The sequence below is a fragment of the Schistocerca americana genome, chromosome 10, assembly GCF_021461395.2.
Source record: "Schistocerca americana isolate TAMUIC-IGC-003095 chromosome 10, iqSchAmer2.1, whole genome shotgun sequence".
NCBI classification, from domain to species: domain Eukaryota; kingdom Metazoa; phylum Arthropoda; class Insecta; order Orthoptera; family Acrididae; genus Schistocerca; species Schistocerca americana.
Window position 1 is genome coordinate 186532546 of NC_060128.1, and position 13544 is coordinate 186546089.

The window sequence follows — 13544 nt, forward strand, 5'->3', positions numbered from 1 at the left end:
AAAACTCCCACTTTACTGCACTATTGGCTTTTTTCCACAGAATTAACAAGCATCTGTGGAGCCCATGACTTCTCTTTAATTGTTTTGTGCTGGTTTAAGTCTTACCACAACAATACCTTAAAGATAACTGGTGTCATTTATGTGTTGTGTCAGCAGTTCATAAAACAATCACATTAGTCAATTTAAATTAGTGTTCACTGCTTCATACATTAGTATCAACTAAACTAATTACTGTTTGAAGCATACACACTGCAACATTACCACAAACTAAGGGACCACACACTGTATCTTATTACAAAATACTCAAAATTCAGTAAAAATGCATTGAACAGGATGACAAGCAGATCAGGGTCAAAATAATTACATTAAGTTGCAAACTACCATTGTCACCACTAAATAATGGAAAAAACCTCCAAGTGAACAGATGAGCAAACTAACATTAGAATGTTAGTAATAGTGAAATTTCTGCTACCTAATGCCTATTATAGCTAGCTTGCCCTGACGTCTTTATCAAAACTGACTGAAGTACTGGCATAAGAGCATCACACAAAAGGAAAGTTGATACACCGCTGGGATAGTGGAACACTGATACTCGTATACCACACAACTAACTGAAAACGAATTTTTACTTGTGAAAAATAATTCATTCAACAGACAAAACTAGTAACAGCAACAGTTACATGAACTTCAACAGCAATTTGGCACACTATGAGGGTTCCTCTGAATGCCTTGAAAATGGCAGTGTTCTGAGCCTTACTGGCACAGCTATTTCGAAAACAGCATTCTATTTGTGTGTTACAAGACAGAGGAACTGTGTTCCTTACGAATTTTTTAATCTGCCATTAAACAAAGAGGTTTCCAAATATTTCAGAAGGGAACGAAAATAAACAAATATGATGATAGTGGAGGAAGCAGTGGTCGAACAACTGTGCCAGTCTTAATGACAAAAGATGATAATTCTCAATAGATAAATGCAACTATATTCTCTTAATTGACAATTACTCACATAAGTCTTGATTACAACTTTTTTCACTCCTTTAAGCGAGTTTCAGTTATCCAGTTTTGGGTCTTTTATGAGAATCTGAAGATGATGAATACAGAAACATGTGAGAGGTGTACTAGGTCCATTTTTCAGAAATTCTAAAGTACCTCAGTTTTTGTTTACCTTACACACCTGATGGCGGCTGTAAAGCCAAAAACCACTTACCTGTTACCTGTCCAAAGAAACTAAGACGTTGTCTTGACTGAATTCTACAGATTACCTAAATCCATACACATGCTAGATAACCGAGGACATCTGAGACATCATGGAATCAATCAGGATGTTACAGGAACTATTGTCCAATGTATAACAGATACTGATGAAAGGAAAATTGTTGAGCAGGAAGCCATTCAGGAACAAATGATATTCAGTCTGTCAATAAATGTAAGTGGAAACTATTTGTTCTCAGTTATTTAAAAGGGAACCTATTCCACTTCCTGTTCAGTTCAATACTGATGTCATATTACAAACAATTGTTTACATGCATGAAGAAGATGCAGTTAGACAAAGTACCTCAATCATCGTGAATGGCCTGCAAATCCTTCAGTGTAGAATTTTACTCGAAATGTTAATTTCAGAAAAACAGCACAATCAAAGTTTTTAAAAAAAGTAGTATTATTTCACACTTGCAAAATGAACTTACGGCCTACGCTAGTTACCAAACGTGAAGGTGGGTGTAGCCTCTCAAATTTCGCTTTCACCTGGAACTACTTAAGGAAACAAGAATTAATGCATAAATAATGTACACCTCAGCACATTCACACCACTGGAAATCTCAAACACGTCACAGCTGTGTTGGTTTGCTCCATTTACCAAATACAAGCCCATGTGCTAACTGTGTGTGTGTGTGTGTGTGTGTGTGTGTGTGTGTGTGTGTCCTGTGCTCAGACAGGAAGTGTGCGTGGCTGACCCCACAGGACAACAAAAAGCAGGAAGCTCTCTTTCGGATGAATGCCTACCTGTGCACAAAACAGCTGCGTCAAAAGAACAGGTGGGAAGACTTTCTGGGGGTGTGGCTTCCACCTCATATGTTAAATATATAATATATATAATTTCTCCACACAATAGCAAAGAATATATTCCAGAACACACACACACACACACACACACACACACACACACACACACACACGTGTGCACATGCATGGTGTGTGTGTGTGTGTGTGTGTGTGTGTGTGTGTGTGTGTGTGTGTGTGTGTGTGGGGGGGGGGGGGGGGGGGGGGGGGGGGTGTTTTTAGTACTCCACCTTTTCCTCGTTTCCTCATATTGTCTTTCCCTTTCTTCCATCCAAACTTCTAATTTTTTTCTGCCTTGAAAAAATTGTGAAGGAAAACCAGAGTTTGATTATGATGAAAAGGTTGAAGAGGATGTACGAGGCATGTCCAGAAAGTAAGAGTTATGAGCATCTAATCCTAAAAGGGATTTTTTTTGGACAAAGCTGGCAACAATGCCTACCAGAACAAGGTGTTGGCAGTAGAAGGTACATACATTTGTCTCAGTCTACTGAACTCTTGTTATAGTGTCTTGATGAGATGGTGAACCAGATCAAGTACACGATTTGTGATGACCAGCGATTGACTCTGACACGAGATGAATGCAGTGTTTCCAGAAATCCAGACCTCTTTTGCATGAAATCATTAATGAAACACTGTTTCTGAAAACCATGTCAGAGGTTGTATCAAAGCAACTCACATAAAATACGGGTCAACAGAATTGCATCTCCACACTAACCTCAAGAGCCCCTTGAACTGGAAGATCAATAATTCTTTGACTATTGTGCCTGACCACAAAACTAGTATGGTCTGTTACACTCTTGAGGCAAAACAGCAAAAGCAAGCAAACATTGAAAAAACTGTTTTGCCCTGAAAAATAATGAGCTCTGTCTTTTCAGATCACAAAGGGATTCTGTTCAGTGAATTTTTGCCCCATGGGAAGACAATGTTGTGCAGTACTGTGAAGCCCTAAAAAAAAAAAAAAAAAAAAAAAAAGAAAAAAAAAAAAAAAAAAAAGGGGGCGATACAGGACAAAAGAAGCTAAATGTCAACAAAGGAAATGCACTTGTTGCATGAAAATGCACTCCTCCGCACAGCCAACTCTTGGATTCAGGTATTTGGGACATCATCAAGCACCCTGCTCACAAATCTGATCCAGCACTTTCATCTTTTCATCTATTTGAAGTTTTGTACGGGAGGAAACAAGTATAATGTCAGCTTTTGGAGCCAATGGCTCCTTCTTGCAGAAGGGTTGAAGGGGAAAGACAAGAGACAAAGAAAAAAGACTGGTAAGGTTTAGAAAAGTCGCCTAGAACTCCGGGTCAGAGGAGACTTACCAAACAGGATGAGAATAAAATGTGGATTGTTAGTACCTGTACTGGATGAGATTTGAAAACCTGAGAGCTTAAAGCTGGAGGATAGGATAATTGGCAAGACAGAGTTTAGACAAACAAAAGGGGAGTGAAGAAAAGGAATAGGTAGGATACTAAAATGAAATTCTGATAATACATAAACTGACGCACATCTAGAAGAGGAAGACGGTGACAACCAAGCACAGTTGTAATGCCAGTTCTCACCTACACAGCTCTTAGAAATTGGTATCACATTGTATGTGTGGTGAAACAGGTATCAAAGTCATGACTGTCATGTTGTACAGTGTGTTCTGTACCAGGGTAGTATTTACTATCAGTACACAGCCTCTGAGGATGGCCATTCATCCTAACTGATAACTAGGTGGTAGTCATAACGATATGTACCAGCTGTTACGTAAACACTGTTCAGCCTTCTTTACTAGTGTGACTACCACAAAGTTATCAGTTAGGACGAACGGGTACAGACACAGTATCCTATTGCAGAACATGCTCTGCAACACGACAGTCTTGACTGAAGTACCTGTTTCACCTCGTCATCTGGATTCTCCCTCCTGACACCAGCTTCTCAGAATTCCACATGTGGGAACAGGTGTTATTTGTCCTCAGTTCTTACCGCCCTCCTGGCATTAATTTATGTTAATTTGTGCGGTCTCAGTATTTCTGCTCACCAACTATTCCTTTCTTCACTACCTTTTAATTTTCTACATCTTTTATTTTCTGACCTGTCTATTTCCCCTGCCCCTCACATCCACTGTATGCAATGTAACCTCTGTCTTGTGTATTATCCAATCTTCCACCTTTAAGCTCTGAGGTTTTCAAATCTCGTTCAATGCAGTCCCCAATAATCAGTACTTCCTTCTCGTCCCAGCCTGTACGTCTCCCCTGACCCAGGGTTCTGGACAACTTTTCTGAACTCTCCCCATTTACTAAACTTCACCAGCCCTTTTCCTTCATCTCTCTTCTTTTTCCTTTAATCCTTCTTCCAGAAAAAGGAGTCACTGGCTTTGAAAGATTGGACATTTCCCCATCATTCAAGTGTGGTTGCTCATGCCATCACTTGGTGAGTAATTTTTATCTATTCAATTTTTATATTTTCAAACATTGGTCATTTTTGTTAACTTGTTCATGGGTGGAAAAAGGTTTTCTGTCGACCACGAGGTCCAGAGTGGTGTCAAATAATGGGCTAAGAGGCGTTGGGAGGATTTTTTGAGGAAGGTATCAGAAAGCGCACTCCTCGCCGCACTAACTGTATCGAAAAGAAAGGTGACTACACGAAAAAATAGTATCCGACATATATATGTGAATCTGTAAATTTTTTGGAAATATATTATCTTTTCGATTGTTAAACAATTAATTTCTGGACACACTTTGCAAATTGCCTCAGTTATGCAGGCATGGCGAGAACAGCCCATGATAGACTAGCATTAAAGCAGTCTGTGAACTGAAAATCATGACAACAATAATTCACAGCAGTAGTCTCGTCCATGTCACTTAAATGACAGATATTAACAAAAAGCTGAATTTTAATGTTTGAAAACTGTTTGATGGTGTTTCAGCCAACAATTTTCTATGACACACTGTACCAGTTATCACATCATTTGAATGTTTCCAATAATCTAAGCCTCACACAGAAAAAGATATAATTTTCTAATTAACACTCACTGCTACAAAGATATCACACTCCACACCAATGAAAAACATAATAAACAGTACAGGATCTTAAACTGATATAAACTGCCTATAGGAGAAAGCAGACCGATTAAATACAGACAGGGCACAGATGGATTTGGAGATGCGACAACTGCTCGACACAACCCCCACCTACCAAAACCGGGTACAAAACAACTTCACAAAAGTGGAGAGAAGCCCGCGACAGGACGTGAAGGACGAGACACCTCAGCCACCCGTCGACGCTCCGCCACCTCCAGTACGAGTGGTAGCGTGCGTGTGCAGTTGTGAGCTACCTTTACAGTCCTGGAAAGGGCACACTGTGTCTTCGGCGGCTTTTGTTGACTTTTCACCTGTCTTCATTGACATCAGCACCGGGTTCCTGTTCTTGAAACTCAGCCACTCCTGGGCAGAGAGCGCCGGTGTTGGAGCTGCCGTGTCCGGGTACAGGTCATCCTGGAACTGGTCGCTCTGAAAAATAGTGCCAAAATTACTTCAGTCCCCACTCTCGTCATACTCTATCCTAGTGCAATTATAAATTCTCTCTATTTAAATATCTACAAACAGCAGTTCAAAAGTTGGTGTCAGATAAAGCACAATTCAAACAGAGTTTGACAGACTTTTTGATACGCAACTTCTTCTACTATATAGATGAATATTTTGACGGGGACTGTTAGACCAACTTAAGTAAAAATGTCTGCTAAATTTCAGTTTAGGCAGTACTTGGTCAGAACAGTCACGATCAGGTATTTTGTGTAAAAAAATTTATTAAAAATGTGTAACTATGTTTCATTCTGACAGTGTATTAATTCTGTAAATATTAGCAGTCTCAATTTACTGTAATGTAATCGCATATCTTGAAAATCACCTGACAAATTATCAGGATAGTGAGTGTTATGTTCAAATATTCTGTGTTTTTACATTACACTTTCTGGCGTTGTCCACACCCACAAGAATCATCTCTAGAATCATCTCTTTCCAGGTCTGTAGAAGGAAAACTGAAATTAATCTAATCTACTCTACTCTACTCCACTCTAATCTAATCTAATCTCAAATACAGGGAAAGGGTATTTTGCAACTATGGAACAAAAGAGCTAGTGTGTGGTATTGGTAATTTTTTAAGCAGTTTCTTCAAGGTGAGAGGGTAGAGAATAAAATGTACGGGTGACACACACACACACACACACACACACACACACACACACACAAAGGGGGGAGAGGGATGCTTCCATAAACCAATCCCGCAAAGCGTGAGAAATTGTCACCTTCAGATTGACACTAAAAAAAGCCTTCTGAATCATTTGATATAATTAAGTCAAAGCACAAGGTCAAAATATTTCAGTTCCAATAACAAGTTTTGCTTAAAACACAAAACACTGTCCAGCCACAGAGAAGCATTCTCCTCGTAACTCAGTACCACTCAGGACTGGAGCAACTGAATTACATTCACCGCCAGGGTTTCGATTACCTCTTGCCATGCCCTGAAATGAAAAATGTTCTGCCCACGACCCTTCCCACACTTCCCTCAGTGGTATTCCACTGTTCACCGAACCAACACAATATACTTGACCATCCTTACACAACCCCACCTCACAATCCCTTACCTCATGGCTCATACCTCTGTAATAGACTTAGATGCAAGACCTATCAGATACATCCTCCTACCACCACCTACTCCAGTCTGGTCACTAACATCACCTCTCCCATCAAAGGCAGGGCTACCTGTGAAACCAGTCATGTAGTCTACAAGCTAAGCTGCAACCACTGTGCTGCATTCTACATAGGCATGACAACCAACAAGCTGTCTGTCTGCATGATGGCCACTGATAAACTGTGGTCAAGAAACAAGTGGACCACCCTACTGCTGAACATGCTGCCAAACGTGGTATCCTTCATTTCTATAACTGGTTCACAGCTTATGCCATATGGATCCTTCCCACCCACACCAGCTTTTCTGAAATGCGCAGGTGGGAACTTTCTCTGCAACACATCCCACGTTCCAGTAACCCACCTGGCTCAACCTCTGGTAAGTCACTGTCCTCACCCATCCAGCCCTTTCTCTGTTCGCATTCCAGCACTACACAGTCATAATTCCACCACCACACCCAGTCTTTTTATTTCTCTCCTTTTCTGCTACTTCCCTTCCTCACATTCCACCTGTCCTCAGTCTGACCTGCAACATTTCGCTATCTGCCACCCCCGCCATACTATTCCCCTCCCTACCCGCTCCAGCCTCCTCCTCACCCCCACCCAGTCACCACTCCCATGATGCTGGTTAGGTTAGTGCTGTTTTAAAGTCCCGTCGACAACGAGGTCATTAGAGACGGAGCGCAAGCTCGGGTTAGGGAAGGATGGGGAAGGAAATCGGCCGTGCCCTTTCAAAGGAACCATCCCGGTATTTGACTCAAACGATTTAGGGAAATCACGGAAAACCTAAATCAGGATGGCTGGAGACGGGATTGAACCGTCGTCCTCCCGAATGCGAGTCCAGTGTACTAACCACTGCACCACCTCGCTCGGTTCTCCCATGATGCACTGGTGCTGCTGCTCACAGTGTGGTTTCAGTTGCCTGAGACTGCAGTTGTGTGTGTGAGTTGCATTTGCAGGAGTGTGAGTGTGTGTACTGTGTGAGTGTGTGTATTGTTTACAAAGGCCTGAATGGGAGTCTTTTCATTGTGTCTATCTGCGACTCGGCATACAGTAGGTACCAACTTTCCTTCTCATAATATTGTTACATTCCATCCTGGATTTTCCGTTGTTTGAATGTTTTAATTACTGTTCTGTAATACTTTGGCTGGACAAAATCCAGTTTCTGTTCCTTAATTCTCCAATCAAACAGAGTTGTTTGATATATATATAAAAGGCATTCAAATGAAAACTGAACACCTACCACAATGGGACCATGGAATGGTTCAATCCAAAAGTAATCACCACCCACACGTTAAGATCTTTATCCCACTGTGAGCCAAGACAATCAATTTCTGAAACTTCCTGGCCAGACTCGAACTTAGGACCTTTGCCTTTCATGGGCAAGTGCTCTACCAATTTAGCTACCCGAGCACGACTCATGACCCATCCTTACGGCTTTACTTGTACCACTACCACATCTCCTACCTTCCAAACGTCACAGAAGCCCTCCGGCAAAACATGCAAGATTAGGACTCCTGGAAGAAAGAATGCTGTGGATACACAGCGTAGCCACAGCCTCATTCTCAATCAATTCCGAATCCACAATTGCACCCACTTTTGAAATTCCATGTCCAACTGAAACCGGCATTCACACATATCTTTCTTCAGGTTGCCAAAGATGTCAAAATGAAGATCCAGGCTATATGGATGACGTTTCCCAGTCAAAACGTTGAACTGTAGCCTTTGTCCAATTGGCAGTGTGGGGGCAGGTGTTATCATGCCAAAGGACGATTGTGTCCCAAAGTATTCCTGGGCATTTTGACTTTATGGCATCCTGCAGTTTCTGCAAAGTGTCTTCCCAGTGCTGCGCATTGACTGTGATTCCACGCACGAGGAGCTCAACAAGAAGAGGATCCCTGCAGTCAAAGGAGGTCACCTTGATCTTATTTGGTGTCATCATTTCAAGCCCGAGGAAATGTCCCACATCTCCCCCATCAAAGAAACCTGAAGTTCCTCACATTAGTTCTGATAAGGTCACAATGACCACCTTCGATTGCAGGCACACTGCGGGTAAGAACATAGATCTAAGCTCCCAGCAGCCATAAAGTCAGCTGAATCCAAAGTGAAATTATAACCAAATTTAACCAATGTATTACAACCACTGTTGTTATTCAGTTGCCAATTTCAAATCTTAGTAAAAAACTCTTATCTCTCATCTGTGGCATACATTCTCTTCTCAATCAAAATTGTAATTTTTAAAACGCAATATGCTTGTTGTGAACAGCACACAGTTTAACTTGGATATCTGTAGTTATTCATAAAACCAAAAAGACATACAGTTTGAAATTTAGCAATGTCCATTATCTTTGAGAACAACAATGTCACTCTGCGACTAATATTAAGCTCTTGCTTACTGAAATACTTATTTTATTTTACTGATGGATACGTAGTACAGCCTTCCCACACACCAATGCTATGAAATACTGAACCCATTTGATCCACGAAAGAAATAAAAATGAAATGAAACAGAAGAAACTTAATGTACTTATCCTTAATTACCATATATAGAATACTGCTTTAAGTATTGAGTATGGATATTATATTGGAAGTTTCAAGTGTGCTTTTTCACTCACTTCATAACTACTACTCTCCTTGCGATTGTGGATTTTATCACAATATTATTTGACGATTGGACAGGTGGACTTCACTAAGCACAATAGATTGAGATGGCTCTAATAGTTTACTATACCTTTTGTAGAAAGCTGCTATTGAATTGCAGTAACAAAACAGTGCCAAGAAATTCATATAAAAATTATACTTTCACAGCTTGGCTTGTGTGCTCTCAAACAAGAAGCCTAATAACTCATTGTTGAGCCCAGAGATGGTCAACTGTGAATTGTCTCACCATACAGAGCTTAAACCCTAATGTGACAAATGTCATACGATAATGTTATGCACATATACAAATGGAGGTAGTGTCACGTACACAAGGTACTTAAGGGCAGCACATTGGCAGAGCTGTCATTTGTACTTAGGTTATTCATATGAAAAGATTTCTGATGAGATTATGTCCACATGATGGGTATTAATAGACTTTGAACACGGAACAGCAGTTGGAGCTAGATGATTGGGAGCTCCATTTCGGAAAACGTCAGGAATTCAATATTCGAAGATCCACAGTGTCAAGAGTATAACAACACAAAATTTCAGGCACTACCTCTCACCACAGACAATGCAGTGGAAGACGGCCTTCACTTAACAACTTCGAACAGCAGCGTTTGCGTAGTGTTGTCATTGCTAACAGACAAGCAACATTGTGTGAAATAATACGGAAATCAATGTGGAACTTACGTCAAATGTATCCATTAAGACAGTGTGGCAAAATTTGGCATTAATGGGCTATGGCAGCTACTGCATTTGCTAACACACGATATCACCTGCTGTGCCTCTCCTGGGCGCCTGACCATATTGGTGGGATCCCAGATGACTGGAAAACAGTGTCCTTGTCACACGAGTCCCAATTTCAGTTGGTAAGAGGTAATGGCAGGGTTTGAGTGTGGTGCAGATCCCACAAAGCCATGAACCCAAGTTGTCAAAATGGTGTGGGCTGTGTTTACACGGAACAGACTGGATCCTATGGTTCAACCAAACCGATCATCAACTGAAAATGGTTATGTTTGGCTACCTGAAGACCATTTGTAGCCACGTTCATGGACTTCAACAATGTTCCTAATCAACTATGGCATTTTTATGGATAACAATGCGCTATGTAACCGAGCCAACATTGTTCGTGATTGATTTGAAGAACATTCCAGACAATTCTCATGAATGATTTGGCCTCCCAGGTCGCGTGACATGAATCCCACCGAACATTCATGCAACGTAACTGAGAGGTCAGTTGGTGAACAAAATTCTGCATCAGCAACACTTTTGCAGTTATGGAGGCATCACAGCTTACCATTTCTGCAAGGGATTTTTAATGCCTTGTCGAGTCCATGCTATGTCGAGATGCTGCACTATGGCAAGTAAAACTAGGTCAGACACAGTATTAGGATGTATCCGACAACTTCTGTCACCTATGTGTATTTGTTCTCATATTAATTTAGATGCAGCAATGCTGACACCACAACAAGCACAAATTTCCAAAACTGTGGGCACAGTTTGGAGTAGATCTGGGACCTGTTGGTTAATATTCTAGTATTTTATAACGCATATATGTTTTGCTAATATTAATATTCTTGGTTTTGAGTCAGCTCAAAATCTTAGAAACAATCAAATTTAAAGGCAAAACTGTAGGCATATTGCAGTAGCTGCTTTGTGAAACTAGGACAGTTTCTAAGTAAATTTGTCCATCTCCACAATAGCTCCATTGCTCAACATAAAAATAACTCTGGTCCAATAGTTACCAATAACGAGGAATCAACTTTATACAACAAGGATATTACAACAGAAACTACAAACAATAGGAACTCCACATTGGAATATCACCAATTTAAGGAAAATATAACATAACTGTATAGATAAAAAATCTAGTCACCAAGTGGTGGCAGGACACACACATTACAGAAAGTTATAATTAGGCAAGCTTTCAGTGTGAGTGACTTCTTCAGGCAGAAGGGTTGAAGGGGGAGGAATAGAGAAGAAGGAAAAGGACTGGAGAGGTCTAAAAAAAAAGGTCAGACTTTAGAAAAGTTATCAGAACCGCAGGTCAAGTGAGACTAACCGGACGGGATTAGAATCCCGGTAAGTCTCCCCTGATCCACGTTACTGAATGCCTTTTCCAACATCTGCCCCCATTCCTAGACTCTCCAGCCCTTTTCCTTCATCCCTCTTCCTTTCCCTTCAAATCTTCTGCCTGAAGGAGCCACTGACTCTGAAAGTTTGCCTAATTATAGCCTTCTGTAATGTATGTGTTCTGCAGCCGCTTGGTGAGTAGATTTTTTTTGTTTATCCAATTACATTATATAGTCAAAAATTGTTTTCCTTGTTACAATGTAAGGCGACACTTTAACCTGCGGACAGGCACAATTACGACACTTACATGTAAGCTTTCAGCCACGGCCTTTGTCAGAAAAAGAAAGAGAAACACACATCATTCATTCACTCCAGCAAGCACATCACACACACACACACACACACACACACACACACACACACACACACACACACACACACACAAAATCGCCAACGCTGGCAGCTCGAACCAGAATGCCACTGTCGCACAGAATGGAAGCAAAGGTCTGGATGGGGCAGAGAAGGGGAAGGGCAGTGTACAGATGGGCAGAGCGTGCATTTACTAGACTGCCAACAGGTGCAACATCAGGAGGTTGTGAGCCAGGGAGATGGGGAAAATGAAATGAAAAAGGAGAGGAGCAGGGAAAGATGGGCAGATGCATTGGCAGAGGGTGGCACACAAAACGGTGGGATATGAGAATGTGGAGGAGCTGATAGAAGAGAGTGGTGGAAACTGTTGGGTGGAGGGTGTGGGAACAGTATGTTACCGTAGGTTGGGGCCGGGTTAATTACAGAAGCAGAGAATGTGTCATAAGAATAACTCCCATCTGTGCATTTCAGAAAAGCTGGTGGTGGAGGGAAGGATCCAGGCAGCTCAGATAATGAAGCAGGCATGGAAATCAAGCCATCTGGATCCTCCCCTCCACAACCAGCTTTTCCGAACTGCACAGATGGGAGTAACTCTTACAATATATTCTCCGCTCGCATAATTATACCGGCCTCAACCTACGATAACATACTGTCTCCGCACCCTCCATCCAACAGTTTCCACTCCCTCTGTCCTTTCAGTTCTTCCCAATTTTCATCTCCCACCCTCTTTGTGTGCTGCCCTCTACCAAAATATCTGCACATTTTTCCCTGCTACTCTCCTTTTCACTTCATTTTCCCGCTCTCCCTGTCTCTCAACCCCCCGACACTGCACCTGTCAGCAGTAGAGTCACTGTACACACTGCCAGACAACACTCCTCTCTCTCCACACCTGTTTTCTGCTATCTCTTCCTCTTCCCCACCACCTCCAGGTTCTGTTTCCATTCCACGCGACAGCTGCGTTCTGGTATGAGGTTCCGAATTTGGTGGTCGTGTGCATGAGCTGTGCTTGCTAGTGTGAATGAATGGTGTGTATTTCTCTTTTTCTGGTTGGTTGTTGTTGGTTGGTTTGGGGGAAGAGACCAAACAGCGAGGTCATTGGTCTCATCGGATTAGGGAAGGACGGAGAAGGAAGTCGGCCGTGCCCTTTCAAAGGAACCATCCCGGCATTTGCCTGGAGTGATTTAGGGAAATCACGGAAAACCTAAATCAGGATGGCCGGACGCGGGATTGAACCGTCGTCCTCCCGAATGCGAGTCCAGTGTGCTAGCCACTGCGCCACCTCGCTCGGTCTCTCTTTCTGGTGAAGGTTTACGGGTAAGTGTCTTAATTGTGCCTATGTGCAACTTAATGTGTCATTCTTACAACAGAAAATACCAAATATATACATCAATAACACAATTAATTGACTAAGCACAGCAGAAATTTTTTGCTAGCAGCAATTTCTCATACCTTACCTTGCGAGGTACTATCATAGAAATTGGCTCGCACATCCCCTTTGTTGCATGAAGCTTGTAGAACCGGAAAATCTCACACTGGTGAACATCACAGCCTCTCTTTGGCATAAATCCCAAGCCACGCTGCAACAAATCGAAACAAAAACAATTCTTAGATACGTGTATGTGCCACTGTTCCTCATTATAATCTCAATCACCATCTTCAGTCTACGTTTACCTCCAGTGTACTAGTGCCATATTAAGACAGTGTTTCATAAGGCGTGAAATTAAAGGCCAGAAGTGT

General features: G+C 41.7%; 1 protein-coding gene across 4 annotated transcripts in view; it reads right to left on the reverse strand.

Annotated features, from left to right (window-relative positions):
- LOC124552411 (coronin-2B-like) overlaps positions 1–13544 on the reverse strand; it is a 112401-nt gene that overhangs the window by 37076 nt on the left and 61781 nt on the right. For 3 of the 4 annotated variants that reach the window (XM_047126676.1, XM_047126678.1, XM_047126679.1), the window contains 2 exons: positions 13262–13384; positions 5372–5546 (listed from right to left, as the gene is read on the reverse strand). In XM_047126676.1, coding sequence (XP_046982632.1) covers positions 5372–5546; positions 13262–13384 — 298 coding nt within the window. The remainder of the gene's footprint in view (positions 1–5371; positions 5547–13261; positions 13385–13544) is intronic. The other variant, XM_047126677.1, reaches the window with a different exon arrangement.